We start from the raw sequence: 16,863 nt of genomic DNA on the forward strand, positions 1-16,863 counted from the left end.
TCGGCAAGGCTTCCAGACTCCTAGGAAGCGGAGAACTGGTGCATGTCACCAGAAAATGGGGAGACTAACCCCCTTATGAGAAGGAGAAGCAATGACCCATGCTATGGCGTCCAAGGTGGCAAACCGGTGAAGGTTTCTGTGGCTGAAGGAACCACGCAGGCTGTTGATTGCTGATGACGCGAGGCGAGGAACTCATGGAGGCGGTGGGCTGCTGGAACTTTTGGTCAAGAGACTTGCACCAGTCTGTGGACTGCTGGAGACTGGCTCAAAACCGGCTGAAGGATGCGAGAGGGTGCTGAGGGCGCTAGAGATTTCCTGATTGTGTCAGAGGTTTGCATGTGGAGCTCGGGTTGCCAATGGTTTGGTCTGGACACTGAGGCTGTGGGAGCACTGGGACGAATCATAGACACTCAATGACTCTGCAGGGTCGGGGGGAGGGGCGGGGGGGGGGATCTCTCTTTTGCTTCTCTTTCCCTGACTAAGAAGCACTTCAGGCAATTTCTGCCGATGGCGAATCCACCTGTCTTACAGAAGGCAAAAGCAATCTCGTGTAATATGACACTTTTTTATTACATGACAATAAATTGAATCTTTAATCTTCTTTCTCGGCTCTCTTCCCTCTTCCCCATCACTTCTCAGCTTATTTCTCTTTGACCCTTCCACCTGTTTCTACCTGTTAGCCTGTGTTCCTCCCCCTCCACATCTTCCCCAATACCTTTTTATTCAGGAATCTGGTAGGGAATGCATATTTAGAAAGTCATGGTCAGATTATGAAAAGTCAGCATGGGTTTGTGAGGGCCAAGTCATGTTTTACCAATTGCATTGAGGATTTGACAACGTTGGTTGATGAGGGTTTTGTGTACATGGACTTTAGCTATGTGTTTAACGAGGTCTCTCGTGGTAGGCACATTCCTGGTGAATTGATAGTTTGGATACAAAATTGGAGTTCAGAAAAGATGAGGGTAGTGGTGAAAGGCTGTTATTCTGGCTGGAGGCCTGTGACCAGTAGTGTCCACAGAGATCAGTTTTGAGGACCTTGTTGACGTTGCTATATAAAAATTCTTGGATGCAAAAGTAGGAGGTTGGGTTAGTAAGTTAGCAGATGGTGCATAGGTTGGGGGAGGCTATGGACTGTTAGAAGGTTATCATATAATTCAACAGAATATAGATGAGTTACAGATATGGGCCGAGAAATGCAAGACAGAGTTTAATTCTGACCGGTGTAAGGTGTAAGACTTTGGGAGGTAAAATGTAAGGGGAATATATACAGTTAATGATAAGGGTTGAAAGTATTGATATGCAGAGGGATCTCAGAATCCAGGTCCATAGCTCAGTGGAAGTGTAACACAAGTAGATAGTGTGGGAAAGAAGATGTATGGTAAGCTTGCTTCATTAGGCGAGGCATTGAGTATAAAAGTAAGGAGGTCAAGTGGCAGCTGTATAAAACTTTGGACAGGATACATTTGGAGTACTGTGTGAAATTCTGGACCTCCTGTTCCAGGAGGGAGCAGAGACTTTGGAAAGGGTGCTGGAGAAGTTTCCCGGGATGTTGCCTGATTTTGACGGTATGAGTTATGGAGAGAAATTGGACAAACTTGGCTTGTTTTTCCTGGAGCATAGGAGGCTGAGTTTGGCCTGATAGAGGTGTATAAAATCACAAGAGGCATTGATAGAGTGAACAGTCAGAATCTTTTCCCCAGGGCAAAAGTGTCAGCACACAACACAGCATGCTTTTAAGGTGAGTGGGAGTAAATTTAAGAGAGATGTGTGGGGCAAAATACTTTACACAGAGAGTAATAGGTGCCTGGAATAGGCGACCAAGAGTGTAGTGGAGGCTGATGCAATGGTAACATTCCAGATAGACACATGAATATGAAGGGGATAGCGGGATATCTATCAGGGACATTGTTTGGCACAGTCACATGAGCGGAAGGGCCTGTTCCTGTGCTGTACTGTCCTATGTTCCAGATGCTGTCAAAGGAAGATTTCTGTGAGGGCAGAGTAAAGAATCTGGTGGGCCAGGAGCATGTTTTAAATGTTTAAGCAAATTCTATTTTAAACAGTACAGGCCCCTCATCCCTCTACATTGTGCAGACCTATTTTCTTTGGCTTGGCTTCGCGGACGAAGATTTATGGAGGGGGTAAAAAGTCCACGTCAGCTGCAGGCTCGTTTGTGGCTGACAAGTCCGATGCGGGACAGGCAGACACGATTGCAGCGGTTGCAGGGGAAAATTGGTTGGTTGGGGTTGGGTGTTGGGTTTTTCCTCCTTTGCCTTTTGTCAGTGAGGTGGGCTCTGCGGTCTTCTTCAAAGGAGGTTGCTGCCCGCCAAACTGTGAGGCGCCAAGATGCACGGTTTGAGGCGTTATCAGCCCACTGGCGGTGGTCAATGTGGCAGGCACCAAGAGATTTCTTTAGGCAGTCCTTGTACCTTTTCTTTGGTGCACCTCTGTCACGGTGGCCAGTGGAGAGCTCGCCATATAACACGATCTTGGGAAGGCGATGGTCCTCCATTCTGGAGACGTGACCCATCCAGCGCAGCTGGATCTTCAGCAGCGTGGACTCGATGCTGTCGACCTCTGCCATCTCGAGTACTTCGACGTTAGGGATGTAAGCGCTCCAATGGATGTTGAGGATGGAGCGGAGACAACGCTGGTGGAAGCGTTCTAGGAGCCGTAGGTGGTGCCGGTAGAGGACCCATGATTCGGAGCCGAACAGGAGTGTGGGTATGACAACGGCTCTGTATACGCTTATCTTTGTGAGGTTTTTCAGTTGGTTGTTTTTCCAGACTCTTTTGTGTAGTCTTCCAAAGGCGCTATTTGCCTTGGCGAGTCTGTTGTCTATCTCATTGTCGATCCTTGCATTTGATGAAATGGTGCAGCCGAGATAGGTAAACTGGTTGACTGTTTTGAGTTTTGTGTGCCCGATGGAGATGTGGGGGGGCTGGTAATCATGGTGGGGAGCTGGCTGATGGAGGACCTCAGTTTTCTTCAGGCTGACTTCCAGGCCAAACATTTTGGCAGTTTCCGCAAAGCAGGACGTCAAGCGCTGAAGAGCTGGCTCTGAATGGGCAACTAAAGCGGCATCGTCTGCAAAGAGTAGTTCACGGACAAGTTGCTCTTGTGTCTTGGTGTGAGCTTGCAGGCGCCTCAGATTGAAGAGACTGCCATCCGTGCGGTACCGGATGTAAACAGCGTCTTCATTGTTGGGGTCTTTCATGGCTTGGTTCAGCATCATGCTGAAGAAGATTGAAAAGAGGGTTGGTGCAAGAACACAGCCTTGCTTCACGCCATTGTTAATGGAGAAGGGTTCAGAGAGCTCATTGCTGTATCTGACCCGACCATGTTGGTTTTCGTGCAGTTGGATAATCATGTTGAGGAACTTTGGGGGACATCCGATGCGCTCTATCACCAAAAAAAAACCAAAACCCTTCTTCCTCATAACCCTCTGTTTTTCTTTCAGCCATGTGCCTGACTAAGAGCCTCTTAAATGTCCCTTATGTTTCAGCCTTCATGACCACCCCTGGCAAGGCATTCCAGGCTCCCACAATTCTCTGTGTAAAACCAAACTTACCCATGTTCCCTCCCCTACACTTTCCTTCCTTCACTTTGTAGATGTTCTCTGGTGTTAGCTATTCCTGCGCTGGGAAAAAGGTGCTGGCTGTCTACCTATCTATACCTCTCAGAATCTTCTAGACCTCCATTAACTCACCTCTCATCATTCACTCCAAAGAGAAAAGTCCTGGCTCGACTAATGTTGCCTCATAAGACTTGTTTTCTAATCCAGGCCACATCCTGGTAAATCTCCTCTGCACCCTCTCCACATCCTTCCTATAATGAGGTAACCAGAATGGAATACTCTGTTTTCTCACCAGAGATTTGTAGTGTGGCAGCATGACCTCTTGACTCCTGAACTCAATCCCTCAACTTATGAAGCTCAGCATGCTATTAGCCTTTTTATGTATCCTGTCAATCTGCACAGCAAACATGAGAGATGTATGGATTTGAACCCAAGGTCCCTCTGTTCTTCCACACTGTTAAGCATCTGACCTTAAACCCTTCACTCAGGCTTCAGGTGTGACCTTCCAAAATGCATCTTCTCACCCTTATACGGATTGAACTCCAGCTGCCACTTTTCTGCCCAACACTGCATTCTGTCTATACCCTTTTGTAACCTACAACAACCCTCAGCACGATCTACTCCTCCTTCGTATCATCTGCAAACTGACTGCCTCATCCTTCCACTTCTTTAGGATATGTATAAAAATCACAAACAGCGGGGTTTCAGAACACATCCCTGCAGAACTCATCACTGACGTCCAGACAGGATACTTTCTGACCACTACTACTTTCTGCTTTCTACAAGCAAGTCAATTCTGAATCCACACAACCAAGGTTCCACTGATCCCATGCCTCATGACTTTCTGACTGAGTCGCTCATGGGGGACCTTGCCAATTGCCTTGCTAAAATCCATATACACCACTTCTACTGCCATACCTTCATCAATTTCTTTTGTTACCTCCTCAAAAAATTAAATTAGGCTTGTGAGATACCCCTCACAAAGCCAGCTATCTATCCCTGGCAAGACTAAATTTCTCCAAATGCTGATAAACCCTGTCCTTAAGAATCTCCTCCAATAGTTTGCACTCCACTGATATAAGACTCACTGGTCTATAATTCCCAGGATTCTCCCTATTACATTTTTTAAACAAGGGGACAACATTTGCCATTCTCTAATCCTCCGGCACATCCCCTGTAGCCAAGGAGGATGCAAAGATCAGAGCCAATGCTCCAGTGATCTCTTCCCTCCCTTTCCACAGCAAGCTGGGTATATTTCATTCAGCCCAGGAGACTTATCAATCTTAATGTTCCTAAGAAGATCCAGCCCTTCCTCTTTCTTAATCTTGATATGGTCCAGCAGACTATTCTGACTTCATCTTAATAAAGGTCATTTAGGACCTCCTCCGCCTCCAGGGACATTGCCTCATTTATCCTTAAATGGCCTGACCTTCACTCTTGTCATTCTTCTGTTCTTCATGTATGCATAGAATGCCTTGGGGTTCTCCTTAATCCTACTTCCCAAGGTCTTCTCATGCTCCCTTCGAACTCTCCTAAGACCTTTCTTAAGTTCTTTCCTGGCTATGATATAATTCTCATGGCATTTCCTGTTTTTTTTTGCTTCCTAAATAATGTATGCTTCCTGCTTCTTCTTTCTGCCTCACCTGTTTTGTCCACTACGGTTCCCTTTTCCTACCATCTTGTCCCCCTCTCAGTGGGACAAACCTATCCAGAGCCTCACGCAAGTGATCCCCAAACATCCTCCATATTACTTTTGTGCTTTCTCCCATAAACATCTGTTCCCAAATTACTTTCCCTAGTTCCTGTCTCATCCTATTGTCATTTGCCCTTCCCCAATTAAACACTTTCCCATTTTGTCTACTTTTAACTTTGTCTTTAGCTTAGGGAGTCCTGGTCACTATCACTGAAATGCCCCCCCCACCGAGAGATCTGTCACCTGAGCAGGTTCATTGCCCAATATGAGATCCAGTGTGGTGTCTCCTCTCATAGGCTAGGTCAGGAAGCCTTCTTGAGCACAGCTGACAACTATCCCTCTTACTGTCAGGAGAGCTAGTCAATATTTGGGAAGATGTAATCTCCCATAACAGCAGCCCTGTAATTTCTGCACCATTCCAAAATCTGCCTACTAATCTGTTCCAAACTATTTGGGGTCTCACGCCTACTCCCAATACAGTGATTGCTCCCTTCCTATTTCTGACTTCCACCCACACTGACTCCATAGACGCTCCATTTCTACAGCTGTGATAGATACTTACCCTGTCCAGTAATGCTACATCCCCCCACCCCCGCCTTCCCTTACCTCCCATCCTATTTTCTTTTAAAACATCTAAACATGGTACTTGCATCAGCCAATCCTGTCCTTCCTCCAGCCAAGTCTCTTTAATGGCCACAATATCATAATTCCATGTGCTGATGGGGTATAAGCAAGATTATAATATTAAAGTGAGCCTCTAAAATAATAGGCTGATCAATGCAAGCCATTTCATACTCAAGATTAATTTAATCTCAACACAAGGTGCAGTGATCTTTATTTCACGCCATTCTATATTCACGTTGAACTTTTCTGCATGCATACACGGATTACTATGCTTTGTCTTTAACTTGTTTCAACTGATTCTGTTCACTCTCCATTCCCTTCCCTGCCCCACTCTCTACCTCGCCCTCTCACAAGCTGTCTTTATGTAAGAAAATAATTAGGAGCAGGAGAAGACTGTCTGCTCCTTCAGATCTGCTCTACCATTCATCAATATTATGGCTCCGTGGCTTTATTTTCCTGCAACATCACCCTTACTCTTGGTTCTAGATGCTCCAACATCTCTGATTTTAATAAATGGAAGAGATTGCGTTTCCACAATCAGTGCTGAGAAATCCAAACATGAAGAAATTTCCCGTGGTGTTTGTATTAAATGGCCTGTCCTTTATTCTGTGACTCCTGATTCCAGACTCCTCTCTGGGTCAGTCACGTGGGGCCCTGTGAGCACTGAACACTCCAGGATCAGACTTTCTGTCCCGATTTGATTCTTTTCCTTTTGGGAATTGAAGCTGGAATAAGTTTTGTGGCGAGTCCCTTCTGACTTGAAGGTTTTCTTCTTGTGCATTTAGGGCGGTAGAAGTAGAAAAGGTGGGAATTTCAAAAAATAAAATCCAATCTCTAAATTTTTCAAAGCTTATTTGTTTCTGGAAAAAAATACCACATGGAGCTTTCCGGAGTTCAATTGGAGATGTTCTGCGCCCCCCACTGGCAGACTGCAGTCATACATTGGCTGCTGTCACTGGATCTGCCAACTGACTACCTACATGATGGACCCAATGTGCCAGGAACACTATTAGCTTAACCAGATGCATTTCTGAATATTTGGGAGCAGTAGTCCCATAGAGACCTCATTTGTGGAAGAAGAGAGAGATTGGCATTTATACCGATTCTTTCACAGGCTCTGTGTACTCCAGTACAATTTACAGTCACCGTGTCATGCAAGAACTGAAGGGAAGAAATGATTACGTGGTGAGATTTGAACTCATTCAATGGATCAAGTCCACATTATTACTGGGGATAAATAATGAAGTCTTTTATAGGCATTTGTTTTTTTATTTAATCCATTCATGGTATGTCATTGGCAATTGTTTATACGGTCTGCAGAGAGATAAGTGAGTGGGTAAGGGACTGGCAGATGAAGCACAATGTCGGTAAATAGGATGTCATCAACGTGAAAGAAAAAATAGTAAATTGGATTATTATTTAAATGATGAAAATTGCTGAGTGCCATTGTGCAGAGGGACTTAAGAGTGCTTGTGTACAAATCACAAAAAGTTGGTTTGTAGGTGCAACAGGTTGTCAAGAAGGGAAATGGAATTGCTAGAGGGATCAAATTTAAGAGCACGGAGGTTCTGCTGCAGTTATACGGGGTATTGTGTACAGCTATGGTTTCCTTACTTGAGAAAAGATACACTGGCTTTGGAAACATGGCAGAGGAGGTTCACCAGGTGATTCTGGAGATGGAGTTCTAGCAAGCCTAAGAGGAGAGATTAAGTCACCTGGGACTATACATATTGGATTTCACAAAAATGGGAGGGAAACACGAGGTTATGAAAAGAACAGATAAGACAGAAGCAGAAAAGTTGTTTATACGGGTGGGTGTGTCTAGACTAGGGGATATAGCCTAAAGATTCAGGGAAGTAGATTTAAGACCAAGATGAGGAGTATTGTGAGCAGTTTTGGGCTCCTCATTTATGAAAGGATGTGCTGATGTTAGAGAGGGTTCATAGGAGGTTCACAAGAATGATTCTGGGTTATTATATGCGGAGTTTGACAGCCCTTGGCCTGTACTTGTTGGAATTTAGAGGGATCTCATTGAAACATTTTTGAATGTTGAAAGGCATGGATAGAGTAAATAGAGAAAGGTTGTTTCCCATGGTGGGAGAGTCTTAGGTCAAGAGGGTACTACTTCAGAATTGAAGGGTGACCACTTAGAACAGAGATGTGGAGGAAAATAGCCAGAGGGTGCTAAATCTTGGAATTTCTTTTGTTACAGGAAGTTGTAAAGGCCAGGTCGTTGGGTGTGTTTAAGGGAGAGATTCTTGATTAGCCAGGGCATCAAAGGTTATGGGGAGAAGGCCGGGCAGTGGGGCTAAGTGGGAAAAATGGATCAGCTCATGATTAAATGGCGGGGCGGACTTGATGGGCTGAATGACTTATTTCTGTTCCTATGTTTTATGGTCATATGGTCTAACTGTTTCCCGCCCCCCTCCCAGAGAATAGTGAATCTGTGGAATTCTCTGCTCGAGGAAGCAGAAGAGGCTGCCTCATTAAATATATTGAAGACTCTAGGGAGGCAGAGTTTTGAGTGATAGGGGTATTAAGGGTTATGGGAACAGGCAGGCTAGTGGAACTGAATCCACAGCCAGCTATTTATACCACGTCGAGGTACATACCTAGATCTAAGTTGGCAATTTGAAGTAATGAATTTTGCTGATTTATACTTACGGCCAGCCATGCCATATAGAAAGTTACTGTAAAACCCAGGTTGAGGAGGAGTGGTTTTAGAAGTATTTTTTGATTACCTATCATTTGGAACCAAAAGTGCTGTTGCAATATTGTCATAATGTTGTGGACCAGCAGCACAGATCAACTTTAAGGACTTGAGAACTTGAAGTACCATCATGTTCTAATGATTTATTGTTACCTTGTGAATTTTATATGGGTGGCTTTTGAAATCCAGCCAGGCCTCATTATTCTCACTAGCCAAAAAAAAGCTTGTGCATTGTGTGTACAAAGGACCACTTGTACGTTGCTTGCTGACTAGCCTATGTTGACCTGGTGACCCAATGGGCAAACCTCTCCAAGGCAATCTATCTTATTGTGCAGATGCATTTTTCCCTTTAATAGAATTTGCCACAAAAGGCTTGTTACGAAGCAGCATGAGATGATCACACAACCAGAGATGATATGCAAATGTTGCTAATGGGTGTCTGAGCAATATTTATTAATTGAGTTCAATATGAATATTAGTTGAGCCTGAAAGTCTTAGATAGTGATGCTACACCCAATAGCAATGATAATTTTTGGTCTTTGAAATTTTCCTTCCTGCTGTAGTCTGCTGACGTGTCATATAACAAGTAGCTGCTCTCTAGCCCCTTAGGAGTCCACATAAACACTCCCAACCATGCTTCCAACACTGCTGACTTCCACAGAGCATTGCCCACACCGCGCTGTATCCCTCTGTGGCAATTATCACAACCTTTAAAAGACCCAAATTCTCAGACAGTAGGACACAAATCAATTTGGAACAGTAATTGGGTCCCATTAGTGCTATTAACAACCATCACAACAGTTGCTGGAGGTCTCAGTCATGCTCCGTGCTGACATCTGTATGTGCGTGTGATTGTCACCCCCTCATTCCCATCGACTCCATTGGCGTCTGTCTTGGGTAAACTTATACTTCTCATTTTGTTCGTTTTAGATTGGTCACAGTGTTTGAACTACCGAAAGAAAATAGACACACACACACCGAGAGCAGTTCAGTTTATACAAGGCTTTAGTAGTAAATTTAAAGCTGAATTCACATTACAATATGCAAGCCCTTCCCAATTATACTTATCAACGCCTGGACTGGTCCCAACTGCCGAAGCGAGGCAACGACTGCACACTTATAGTAGGTTGTCGGGGTGCCGGTAGCAGCTTCTCCACCTCCCTCGAAGTTTGGAATTTTGAAGTTCTTCTTGCTGAGAGATTTTGCCACCTCTTGGAGAGTCTCAAACTTCAGTAGTGGTATATTACCCAAAAGTTGTTTACTTCAGATCTGACAGTCTGCGACCAACAAAAGACAACTGCATCTCTGGCCTCATGGTGGAAGTTGGATAATGTCTACTGATTCATATGCATCCCTGGGCCCCATAGATAAATTTAGATAATGTCTACTAATTCATATGCAACAAGCAGGTTCTCAGCCTTGCAAAAGCAAAGGCTGCAAAAGTAAGAAACACGGTTTAAATCTTCCATTACAGCATCTCTGCTGATCTGCCTGCCTGGTACAAAGTTGTTTTGCCAGATTGATCAGTGCTGGACCTTTTGCTGGTCCTAGATTTCCTTACTCTTCATCCAACTATTATTAGCACGTGCTTCCATTGTTGTCTTCCTCAGAAGCAGCTTCCTTTGTAACGTGTGTCTGGACTTTGCTGTAACTGTAACACTTGCTAACAAGTCCACATGCCATAAATTTTCTGGTCAATTATATTTCTCCTGGATTCCTTATTTGATCAATTTATGATTTTTACTTTTAGAATTGACACTCTATTTCTTTCAAAGCTCTTCAATTTTTTAAATATAGAGCTTGCTTTCTTCCACAGAAAAATAATCCTGCCTGATCAGTCTCTTTCCCGAGACTGATCAATTCAGTTATTGTATTTATAACTCATCTTTGCGATTTCCCAGTGAGTTGTAGTACCCTCTCTGTAATTTGGTCTGACTCATGCCCCATTTGTGAAAGTGATATTTGTGCCTACTGTATAATTAAAGATTGTGAGGAACCTGGAAGTGGAGCTTAAATGTTTCGGTTTAACTTTTCGGTTTCATTGCATTTGGCAAATGAGTGAAATAAATGAGGAAACAGGTTTAGAAAGAATGTCTTAACACTGGTATTTTATCACAGGCAATGAAGTGGGAGAGTTTGCAGAATACGACCCCAACCTGCTGGATGACCCACAGTGGCCGTGTGGAAAGCACAAGCGTGTACTGATTTTCCCTTCCTACATGGTAGGTGTTGCCAGGTGCCCTCTCGTTCACATGCAATCATTCTCTACACCATCAAAATAAAATCGATAATTTGGGAGCCTTTCTCATTTCAACCCAAAAGAAAATCGATCAAAATAGATAATTGTGAACCGTATGTAGCATTCAGCATATTCAAGCAGTTGGGAAATGAGGATTGATTGAGAAGTGGTGTGGGCATTAAATACTGGGGTTGGGGAGTTATTCTTGTTTGGGGAAACAGTCTTCAAAGTGCAGTTTTCAGGGCTATCAATGGGGCTTGGCGGAACATCCAGACAGACTGATAAAAATCAGGTAAGACATAGAGTTAAAAATGTACAAACTTTGGATTTCCAGCATATAGGGCTTTTTTTTTTTTAATTTCAAAAAATAGTTTAGGCAGGAGTATATGTAGATGGTTGATTAAAAAGTTGCTGGTTACAACTCTGACTACCTGAAATCTTCAATTATCTGAATTTGTTTTAAAAATCGGATAAATGAGGATATCCGAAACAATCAGAAATCCTCCCTCATTTATCCAAAAATTTGTTGGAGCTGAACTGACCGGAGACATTGGTCTGCCAGTGGCAGCGTGGACCTCGGGTTCCTGGGCAGGAGCGGAAACCTTTGGCTCCCGGCACCAGCGGGGCCTCGGTGGGGAGTGGTCAGTGATCAGCGGCAACCAGCATTTTTTTGGGTGAGAATTAAACATTATTTTAATCCATAAAATACCTTCCCTTGTTGTTTAAACACTGTTATAAGTGATTTGCTGTTGCTACTGGGCTGTTTTTAAAAAATAACTAGTTCCTTGGAAGAAAAAAAGTTTATCCAAACATAGGCCATTTCTGATAATTGGAGTTGTATTGTATTTGGATTTATTAGCCTGGGTATTAATTTATTAGCTTGGGCATTGGCACAGTCTAGAAGGACCTGTTTTCTGTGTTGCAATGATCTATGATCTACTAGGAGCAGATGCTGTGACTGAAGTAAAAACACAATGCTTGAGAAACTCAGCAGGTCAAAGAGCTTACTTAATATAGCAAAGATAAAGATACATAACCAATGTTTTGGGCCTGAGCCCTTTTTATTTTGATTGACCTTGATGAGGGGCTCAAACCTGAAACATTGATGATACATCTTTATCTTTGCTATATAAAGTATGCTTTTTGCCCACCTGAGTTTCTCCGGCATTGTGTTTTTTACTATATATTGAATTTACGAGCTGGGAGGTTATAGTACAAATCTTTTAAACACTAGTTAGATCCCAACTGGAATACAGTGTGCAGTTCTGCTTGCCATACTCGACAAAGGATATTATGGCACTGAAGAGTGTAGAGATTCTCCAAGCTGCTGCTTGCAATGAAGCAGGGAACTTTGGGTAGGGCAGGTTAAAAACTGAGGGAGGGCCTGATGGGTTATACAAAATTATGAGGGTAGATGCTGCAAAACCTTTGGCCCATTGCATAGGTGTCCAACATTAGAGGTCAAGGCTTTGAGGTGAGGGGTGAGAAAATTTGAGTGGTAATGAGGAAGATCTTTTTAACCTAGAGAGTGATTGAAATCTGGCGTGTGCTTCCTGAAGGGGTGCTGGAGGCAGGTACTCTTACAACAAATTGTATGTAATTAAATGAGCCCTTGAAGTACCAGGGCAGAGAATGTAAAGGGTGGATTGCTGGGAAATGGTATCACTGCATGAATCCATGGGCCAATGGGATTCCTTGATGATTCTGGACATAACTGTTTGGAACTGCCCCCCCTCTTCCGAGGCACTGACATGCACAGGGTTACAGTTTCTTGTGTGATATTTTCACTCCAGTGTTTTGCTAAAGTAGCCTTGAAATGTGAGCTCTGACAGAAAGAGTTAATTGGTATCTGAAAATTAAAGTTAACACAGCAAGTCCTGTTTCTGCGGAGCTTGTATGTTATTTCAGGTCAGAGACACATAGTGAGAAATGGTTATGTGTTAATCAAGTAAAAATAATTGTGGTGTATCACAATGGCTTTACAACTGCCTGCTTCATTTTGTAAAAGCTAAACTCCATGGGGCTCTGTAGAATGCCTGAAACTAATTTTGGTCCCCTAAATGTGTAATTTAGGGTTCTGATAACTGCATTGAGTCATTTTTTCAGTGATGAGTTGAGCAACCACTTTTTAGTAGGCCCAATGGTTGCCACAGAAAGTTATATTAAGACCATAAGATATAGGAACAGAAGTAGGCCACTCGTTTCATCAAGTCCACTCCACATTCCACCATGAGCTGATCCATTCTCACACTTTGTCCCACTCCTGCCTTCTCCCCATAACATTTGATTTCTTAACTATTCAGTTAAATCAATCTCTGCCTTAAATGCACCCACTGACTGTTGAAATGTTACTTAGTAAATAATTCTTTTGGAGAGAGGAGTAGGAGGAAAGCTTCCTTCTTCATAAGTCTAGGTCAATTCTGCCGCCTTTAGCTCATATTATAACCATGTAACCATATAACCACTTACAGCACAGAACAGGCCAGTTCGGCCCTACTAGTCCATGCCGTAGCAAATCCACACCCTCCTAGTCCCACTGACCAGCACCCTGTCCATACCCCTCTAGTCCCCTCCTATCCATGTAACAATCCAGTCTTTCCTTAAATGTAACCAATGATCCCGCCTCGACCACGTCTGCCGGAAGCTCATTCCACATCCCCACCACCCTCTGCGTAAAGAAATTTCCCCTCATATTCCCCTTATAATTTTCCCCCTTCAATCTTAAACCATGTCCTCTAGTTTGAATCTCCCCCTTTCTTAATTGAAAAAGCCTATCCACATTTACTCTGTCTGTCCCTTTTAAAATCTTAAACACCTCTATCAAGTCCCCTCTCAATCTTCTACGCTCCAGAGGAAAAAGCCCCAGTCTGCACAACCTTTGCCTGTAACTCAGACCCTGAAATCCTGTCAACATTCTCGTGAACCTTCTCTGCACTCTCTCTATTTTGTTTATATTTTTCCTATAATTCGGTGACCAAAACTGTACACAGTACTCCAAATTTGGCCTCACCAATGCCTTGTACAATTTCATCATAACCTCCCTACTCTTGAATACAATACTCCGATTTATGAAGGCCAACATTCCAAATGCCTTCTTCACCACACCATCTACCTGAGTATCAGCCTTGAGGGTACTATTTACCATAACTCCTAAATCCCTTTGTTGCTCTGCACTCCTCAATTGTCTACCATTCAATGTATATGACCTATTTAAATTTGCCTTTCCAAAATGTAGCACCTCACATTTATCTGTATTAAATTCCATCAGCCATTTGTCAGCCCACACCTCCAGCCTTCCTAAATCACCTTTTAATCTACGGTAATCTACCTCACTGTCCACAACACCACCAATCTTTGTGTCATCCGCAAACTTGCTTATCCAATTCTCCACCCCTACATCCAGATCATTAATATATATAACAAATAATAGTGGACCCAGGACCGAACCCTGAGGAACTCCACTAGTCACCGGCCTCCAATTGGACAAACAATTTTCTACCACTACTCTATGACACCTCCCATCCAGCCACTGCTGAATCCATTTCACTACCTCCTTATTTATACCTAATGCCTCCACCTTTTTTCCTAACTTCCTGTGGGGAACTTTGTCAAAAGCTTTACTGAAGTCCAAATAGACAACATCCTCAGATTTCCCTTCATCAACCTTTTTTGTAACCCCCTCGAAGAACTCAATCAGGTTTGTCAAGCTTGATCTACCCCTGACAAAACCATGCTGATTACTCCCTATCAATCCCTGTACCTCCAAAAGTTTGTAAATAGCATCCCTCAGAACACTTTCCATCAACTTGCCCACCACAGACGTCAGACTTACAGGCCTATAATTCCCAGGTTTGCATTTGGACCCTTTCTTAAACAGAGGAACCACATGCGCCACCCTCCAATCCTTTGGTACCACCCCCGTGGCCAGTGACATCCTAAATATCTCTGTTAATGGCCCCACTAACTGTCCACTGGCCTCCCTGAGTGTCCTAGGGAATATTTTGTCCGGTCCGGGAGATTTATCCACCTTTATCTTTTTTAACACAGCCATCACTACCTCCTCGGTTATCCTTATATGCTTCATGACCTCCCCACTATTTTTCTTTACTTCAACTGGTTCAACATTTTTTTCCCTAGTGAATACCGAGGCAAAGAAATCATTCAAAATTTCCCCCATTTCCTCAGACTTCTCACTCAGCCTACCCTCACTATCTACAAGGGGTCCAATTTTATCTCTCACTAATCTTTTACTTTTAATGTACTTATAGAAACCCTTTGGATTTATTTGTACTCTGTCAGCCAAAGCCTCTTCATGCCTTTTTTTGGCCTTTCTAATTTCTTTCTTAAGATTCCTTCTACCTCCTTGTAGTCCTCCTTCAACTTCTCAGCTCCCTGCTCTTTATACCTCTTGTACACCTCCCTTTTTCTCCTAACCAAATTTCCAATATTCCTCGAAAACCAAGCCTCCCTATGACTTCCAACCTTTCATTTGATCCACACTGGGACATAACTACTCTGTACCCTCAAAATTTCTTTTTTGAATATCCTCCATTTTTCATTAACATCCTTACCTGAAAATATCCTGTCCCACTCAATTCTCCCCAAATCCCTTCTTATTCCTACGAAATTTGCTCTTTTCCAATCCAGAACCTCAACTTTAGGCCTCTTCTTGCTCTTCCCTAAAACTACCCTAAAACTAACAGAATTATGATCACTAGACCCAATTGGTTCTCCAACATTAATGTCCGCTACCTGACCTAGCTCGTTCCCTAACAGGAGATCCAGTATTACACCATCCCGAGTCGGTTCTTCTACTAACTGATTTAGAAAACATTCCTGAACACATTTAACGAACTCCAGCCCATCCAGCCCTCTAACCGTATGGGTATCCCAATCAATGTGTGGGAAGTTAAAATCTCCCATGATCACTACCTTATGATTTTCACACATATACAAATTAGTTCCTCTAATTTTCTTGGCCCATTTGGTGGTCTGTAATACACCCCTATTAGCACCCTCTTGCCTCCTCCACCCCTCAATTCCTCCCAAACAGCCTCACTGGTCGATCCCTCCATACCATCCTGCCACCTCACGGCAGTAAGGTCCTCCTTAACAAGCAGAGCAACTCCTCCTCCTTTTTTACCCCCTGATCTATCACATCTAAAACAAATGTATCCTGGAATATTAAATTGCCAGTCCTGCCCCTCCTGTAGCCAGGTCTCACTAATTGCCACAATATCGTGACCCCAAGTATCTATCTATGCTCTCAGCTCATCTACCTTGTTCACTATGCTTCTTGCATTAAAATATATGCATCACCCTCACATATATTCTCTTTTTTTTACCTTCTACCCTAATCTCCATCCTACCTTTGTTATCTTTTTTATTCCTAGCGAGGTGGCCATACTCCCTTGCCACTGCTCTCACACTCTGTTCCCCACCCCCCTGCCAAACTAGTTTTAACCTTCCCCCACAGCTCTAGCAAATCTGCTTGCCAGCACATTGGTTCCCCTCCAGTTCAAGTGGAGTCCGTCCCTCTTGTACAGGTCCGACCTTCCCCAGAAGATATCCCAATGATCCAGAAATCTTATCCCTTGCCCCCTGCACCATCTCTTTAGCCAAGCATTCATCCTCCACATCCTCCTATTTCTACCCTCACTAGCTTGTGGCACGGGCAGCAATCCAGAGATTACTACCTTGGAGGTCCTGTTTTTTAACTTCCTACCTAATTCTACATAATCCTGTTTCAAGACCTCATCCCCACTTCTAACTAAGTCATTGGTCCCCACATGGACCACGACTTCTGGCTGTTCTCCTTCCCCTTGCAGAATTCTATGTACTCGATCAGAGATATCCCTGACTCTGGCACCAGGGAGGCAACATACCAACCTGGATCCCCTATCTCTTCCCACAAACCTCCTATCTGTCCCTCTGACTAATGAGTCCCCAACTACAAGAATCCTATTCTTATCCTTCTTTCCCTTCTGAACCTCATATTGATTGTCCCCATCAGGCCATTA

The 16,863-nt window shown here is 43.5% G+C and overlaps 1 protein-coding gene across 5 annotated transcripts in view; it reads left to right on the forward strand.

Moving 5' to 3' along the window:
- cables1 (Cdk5 and Abl enzyme substrate 1) overlaps positions 1-16,863 on the forward strand; it is a 167,596-nt gene that overhangs the window by 121,325 nt on the left and 29,408 nt on the right. For all 5 annotated transcript variants that reach the window (XM_069921788.1, XM_069921789.1, XM_069921790.1 and 2 more), the window contains one exon: positions 10,723-10,826. In XM_069921788.1, coding sequence (XP_069777889.1) covers positions 10,723-10,826 — 104 coding nt within the window. The remainder of the gene's footprint in view (positions 1-10,722; positions 10,827-16,863) is intronic.

Source organism: Narcine bancroftii, chromosome 2 (assembly GCF_036971445.1).
Source record: "Narcine bancroftii isolate sNarBan1 chromosome 2, sNarBan1.hap1, whole genome shotgun sequence".
Taxonomy (NCBI): Eukaryota; Metazoa; Chordata; class Chondrichthyes; order Torpediniformes; family Narcinidae; genus Narcine; species Narcine bancroftii.